This window comes from Olea europaea, chromosome 2 (genome assembly GCF_002742605.1).
Source record: "Olea europaea var. sylvestris chromosome 2, O_europaea_v1, whole genome shotgun sequence".
NCBI classification, from domain to species: Eukaryota; Viridiplantae; Streptophyta; class Magnoliopsida; order Lamiales; family Oleaceae; genus Olea; species Olea europaea.
In genome coordinates, this window is record NC_036238.1 from 28,085,392 (window position 1) to 28,091,614 (window position 6,223).

General features: G+C 33.4%; 1 protein-coding gene across 1 annotated transcript in view; it reads right to left on the reverse strand.

Annotated features, from left to right (window-relative positions):
• The window catches only part of LOC111374944 (nucleosome assembly protein 1;4-like), a 7,101-nt gene extending 1,682 nt beyond the window's left edge, over positions 1-5,419 (reverse strand). The window contains exons 1-9 of the mRNA XM_022997710.1: positions 5,241-5,419; positions 5,113-5,156; positions 4,897-4,992; positions 3,218-3,310; positions 2,997-3,081; positions 2,787-2,848; positions 2,619-2,710; positions 2,302-2,394; positions 2,122-2,206 (exon numbers count right to left, since the gene is read on the reverse strand). Of these exons, the coding sequence (XP_022853478.1) occupies positions 2,122-2,206; positions 2,302-2,394; positions 2,619-2,710; positions 2,787-2,848; positions 2,997-3,081; positions 3,218-3,310; positions 4,897-4,992; positions 5,113-5,156; positions 5,241-5,310 (720 nt within the window). The 5' untranslated portion in view covers positions 5,311-5,419. The remainder of the gene's footprint in view (positions 1-2,121; positions 2,207-2,301; positions 2,395-2,618; positions 2,711-2,786; positions 2,849-2,996; positions 3,082-3,217; positions 3,311-4,896; positions 4,993-5,112; positions 5,157-5,240) is intronic.
• Positions 5,420-6,223: the final 804 nt, after the last annotated feature.

A 6,223-nucleotide genomic window follows, 5' to 3' on the forward strand; every position in this document is an offset into this window, starting at 1 on the left:
CAAATTTATTTAATTTGCTTCTATTATTGCTAGATTTTTATAGTGAAATAGTAGGTAGGTGGGGGTGTCGGTGGAAAATGGGAATGCAATAATAATAATTTATGGGGTTTAGTTGGGTAGTAGGGTCCACAAGAAACAAGAGCTTATTTCTTTTTTTCTTTTTTCTTTTTTTTTTTTAAGCATTCCGCTCGATTTTATCATAAAAACTAGGGAAAATTGCAGTCCCTAACCTTTTCTTTTTTTGTAGACTTTATATTAACTTTCATTTTGTACCAGCGAAAATTCCTAACCTTTCATAAATATACACCTAAGATACATCTGAATGAAAACTATCAAAAATACTGTCAGTTGATCGAAAAAATTTCTTGAACTATCTGCTATCGCAATGGTTTTATTGAATATTGATGCATTTTTGATCGGTGTTTTTGGGCGATTTTATTGAATGTTGATTTCTTAAATTTTTCTGGTCAACTGACGGTGTTTTTTATAATTTCTATTTAGATGGGCCTCTGATGTATATTTATGAAAGATTAGCTGTTATAAAATAAAGATTAGGATAAATTCTATAAAAAAATAAAAAAAATTAGAGAGCATTGCTACAATTTTCCCTAAAAACTATAGCATATGGAAATATGCCGAGAGACGTGTGACGTGAGTACCCTTCCAACTGTCACGAATAATTATTAGAATTCTATCTAAGTTTACATTATTTAATAAATGAACACATGATTCAGCATGTTGGCATATGCTATGATTATTCCTTCCCTGTTTTAAGCAACTACATTTGTTTGAAAGTTTAGTTAGTATGAAAACGATTTATTGAATTAGTTAGATTTAACTTAAGATTTAGGAAGATATCTTATCCACATTGGCAGTAGTTCGCCAACTGGAGTCCCTATTTTATTTTAATTCTTATAATATCAAGTCCATGTATTATTTTGATTTGTATCTATGAGCTTGTTTGATAGGAATTTTGATAATTGATTTTTTGATCGTTAAAGATAAAATGAATCTTACTTGTGAGAAAAGAAATAAAAAATGACGACTAGAATAGTGAAATAACAATCAGAAAATGATTTTAATTAACTTTCAATCCATTACAAAAAAGCACTAGATGATATCATATTATCATAGTACACAGTAATTCGTTTTACGGGTACGAGAAAATTAGGGTTAAGCTCCCCGGCGTTTCAATTATATAGCTCCTCAACCTTCAAAAGTGAAATTGACTTCCCAATCTATTCACACACTTTAGAGAGCCAAGATCTCACGGCTAAGGACTCAATCCTAACACTTACTGAAAGGTTGTGGAGCCTAACCCCCTCATTTTTCATATGAATATTACAACGCAAAGCCGGCACGTGGTTCCAAAATCATCCGGTATAATTTTGACGATAGTACAGCATAATTGTTAAAACACGAGCCAAACATGATAGCTCAATAATAATCCGATTGCTAACTTAGTCCAAACATATTGACTTGACATGCTAGTACGTGTTTGATTCATCAATTTCTCAATCGAAAAGTCAACCATAATCACCATACGTCCGAGGGTAAACAAAAACACTCTAATGCTTTACGCTGATATTAAACAGTCGAAATAAGGAAAGGTAATTAAATTGGTTTTGGTAGTCAATTGTATTATTAGTTCCTGGTGGGAACAATTGACACTTTGCGGCTAAATAAAAGAATAATAGATTTGTCTAGGCATTAGGAGTGGTTTCCATGTTCTAATTTGTTTTTCAATGAAAGCTGTCGCGTCATTGGATTCATGACTCTCTACACTAATATATTGTTAAATAACACAGTCCAACTCATTCTTTCAACTATTCATCCATTATTGAAGGCTCTTTTGCTAATAATCAACAATAAATGTAGAACAAAAAAAAATTTATGTAACCACTGATTTCCATATCATTTCGGATTGAGACTCGTCATCAACTTGACGTGACGAGATCACCAGAAGAAGATTTAGCCAACCACTAATGACTTTAGTATCATGCAAATAATGTTCGAGTACTATGTACCAACTGTATCCATAAAATCAATCAACTACATGGAGCTGAAGGTCGAGGCCTCAATACCATCTAGTAGTATTCAATCCTTCATATGGAACAGTACCATAAGGGATAAGGGATCACGGCTCATTTCTTCTCCTTTTTGCTTTCTGTTTATGTGAAAGACTGCATGTTTTATTTGGTCGAACCTAAAAATTCGCTATTAGCTATGCTAGTGACAGGCAGCCATCATTCAGTGATCTTAATACAAACTAACTTGTCAACCAGAAAATTGGTGATTCACCAAAGATAATAATGAACACGAATTTGACCACTGTACGGAGTGATATTGTTGATATGCCACAAAAATCCAGATGAAAACCCAAACAATTGAGGGCTGAAAAAAGAAAAGAGAAAACACACTCAAAGGTTCTCTAAGAAACAAAAAGATCCAAGATGATTACCATAGAATTGAAGCCCTCCCATGTAATAGAATATAAGGGAGAGAGGGAAAAACCAGAAACTTCAGAGTTGCTTTACTGTTGTATGCAAGACAACTCTACTGTTGCTTGCACTCTGGAGGGCGTTCACCCTGTTGACCTTCCCCGGCTCTTGCTCTACCACCCTTCTACAGATAAACCCTTGGGATTATCAATCCTACACCACTTGATATCCTTGAGATATTTAAGAGCCTCTTCATCGCGCTCCGAGATCTAATCAAGAAGCAAAAAAATTGTCATCATTAAAATGTAGGGCATACAGAAACTAGAAACGTCCAAAATTATCTACCTCTTCTGCCAGTATTTCATTAGTCTTCATTGCCATAAGCCAGAAGTCAGGCACACCTTTAGCTGAATGAAGTTGTAAATTAATGTCAGTTTGGACTGCGGAAGATGGTAAGAGCAAGAAAACAGATAAAGGAATTTTAGACAGGAAAGACATCAACCAATCCACAAATAAATATGCTACTGTACAACAAAGAAGAGGAAAACAATCTACATTCTTTTAGTTTGTCCTCCCCCTGCTCCATGGGGGTTTCAGTAACTCCTTCAACTTCAACAACACCGTTTACAATTTCATAACGCTGCACTTTGTTCAAGAAAAAGATGTTAATAGATTCAGAAAACACAAACTATCAAATCAAAAGCATCACAATACATTGTCTACAATGATTTAGAAAGAAACCACAAGCAGCAGTCCATTCACACAAATGCCCGTACTTTTGTGTATAGAGGTTCATAAAGTTTCTGATATTTAGCTTCCAGAGCTGCTCTTTCCTCGAAAAACTTTGCCTCTAGCTCATCATGTTGACTCTGCAAAATAGAGAGGTGTCCGTCCTATAACACAACATTTCTGTACATATCTAATGAAATATTGTCCATGACACTTGGAGAAACCATCTCAAACTAAGATGCACAGCAATATTTAAATAAAATACCATAAGCCAATTGCCATGCAACTAGGAAGTGCTTCCATATATTCAAACTACAGCAGGCATGAGCAGCTATATTTTGGAATTTCAAACTTAGGACAATAGCAAAAAGGATTATGATGCCTTATTGGTAAGTTTACCTTAGGGTGTCCAAGTCACAAAATCATTTTATTTTTAAAGTGCCACCAAAAAAAACAATACCTAATAAATGGTGCCACAAATTTTTTTGAGCCCCATCCTTTATCCATATATAAGGTCAACCTGTATATCAAATTTTATTACCGTCAGAATCTAAGTGTGCGAGGGAATCGTGCAGAGAAAGAACTAGCCAGCTTTTTTCTAGATGACGAAACCTCTATTACAACCCCAGGTTCATATTCATTATCTATCACCACAACTTATTGTACAGCCATTCTTTCTCAGCGTTTCAAGACTTTCTCTGGCAAAGTTATATAATCACTACATCCAACTTCCTTTCATTTCATACACTTGCTCAACATGTGAATTACAATGTGCCCCATCTCCAAAAGGATTCTTCATAGTCCAGTAATGCTCAACTTGAAAGACAGAAAGGTTTCCATAAAACTGTAAAAAGGACTGTCCCTCAAAACACAATATCAACGGCTTGCCCAGAAAAAAATAAAAAATGAAAAGCATGAGACACCAAGGTTTGGGCGCGACAGGGTGAATAGAAGGGAAGGGAATATTCACAGCTTTCAAAATTGCAAACATAGAGAAACGAAACAAATGCTTCAGAGCATTTTATGCGGAATTAATATTCACAGAGTGCATTACTTCTCCTCCATTTGCCTCGTAACTACTTAATTCCTTCCTTGCTTTCCACCAAAACTAATAGCACAGAGAGCATTAGATTCTTGTAATATTAATGGTTTTGCAAATGAGGAATAAAAAAAACATGCAGTTTCCACAAAATCATAGAATTGTGGACGTTGCTAGTGGCAAGATTAAATAAAAATAAAATGTGTGATGCATAAAAATGGAATGAAGAGGATAGTGATACTGATATTTGAGGAATATTCACAGCTTTCAAAATTGCAAACATAGAGAAACGAAACAAATGCTTCAGAGCATTTTATGCGGAATTAATATTCACAGAGTGCATTACTTCTCCTCCATTTGCCTCGTAACTACTTAATTCCTTCCTTGCTTTCCACCAAAACTAATAGCACAGAGAGCATTAGATTCTTGTAATATTAATGGTTTTGCAAATGAGGAATAAAAAAAACATGCAGTTTCCACAAAATCATAGAATTGTGGACGTTGCTAGTGGCAAGATTAAATAAAAATAAAATGTGTGATGCATAAAAATGGAATGAAGAGGATAGTGATACTGATATTTGAAGTAATTTCCTAAATGTTCCAGTACTAGGAAGAAAAATGAACAGCAAAGATTTACACAATATGCACATATGCTCAATGAATCGAATTGTAAGAATAAACAAGAACCTGGATCTCCCTCAGAACCTCAACACGCTTCCGAACTATTGGAGACAGAGTTTCAAGTACATCCGTGTGCTGCCCAGCCAGATTTTGTAATTTATCCTGTTAATCAAACCAAGACACAACAAATCAAAAAGTGACGAACAGATCAAGAAAAGACCATGAACACAATCACAAAGCTTAAAATAGTCAGTCTGTGTGTAAAGTGTAAAATTCACCGACCTTTAGAGCATTTACTAAACCAGCGCGATCCTCCACACTCAAAGCTACGTCAAAAAAATAAAACAATTAACGACAACCATACAAATCCACACATATACACTCACAATTAGGGATTAGGATTTTCTTACCGGCGGCAGCAGCGGGAAGGGAGGAATCGAGGTCGGACATGTCTAAGCTGTCTTTGTCTGGGTTACTCATGACAGTAAGAGAAAAGAGAAACCCTAGAGAGAGAGGAAGTAAAAAGAGGGAAATTTGGGGACGCAAAGAGAGGGAATACGTGTGTTTCCGCGGGACAGTGGAATAAGTGAAAATGTAGGGTACCTTCGATTTTGGGCTTGTTTGTGCCCATTATTTGTGAATAATTTATTATGGAATAATAATTAATATTGAAATATATTGTTAAAAAAATATTATTTATATGTAATTTATTTTAATGAGAAATGTGTGATTGAAAATAAGTATTATAGAAAAAAATAATGTGGCAGAATTTGATATAATGATAGAAAAATAAAACCTTATTTTTCAGTTTTGAATTCATTTTCTATTTTTTTTTTGATGAATTACTTTAAGATGGTAGAAAATGCATTTGATTTGTCATTTTAAAAAAGTTGTTTCTCAAACAAAAAAAAAAAAAGGATAAAGAGTTTGGTTTAAAATTTTACAAAATAGTTCTATGACACTTTTAGGAACTTGAAGAAAAAAAAAAAGAGATTTTGTGTGATTTTATTAATTATTTCAATTTGATAAATTTTTAAATTCATTTTCCTTGTTTCAAATTTTTAAATGTTTTCAATAAAATAAAATAAAATTCATTCTAAGTTTTATATTATGAAGTGTGTTTGAGTCACATTATGTTGGAAGAATGTAAGTAGATTGATGGAAAATGTTTTGTTAAAAAATGAGAAAAATTTTTGGATTTACATGTAATATTATTTTATTGAAGAATGTGTGGTGGAAATTATGTCAAATTACTGTTTGAGAACGTATTTTTTTGAAAGAATGCAACTCAAATAGAGCAAAAATTTCTTTGTTTTTTAAAACATATTTTTGAAAATACCATATCAAACATATTTTGAATGTTTTAGAAGATTGAAAATTTGACATCAAAACG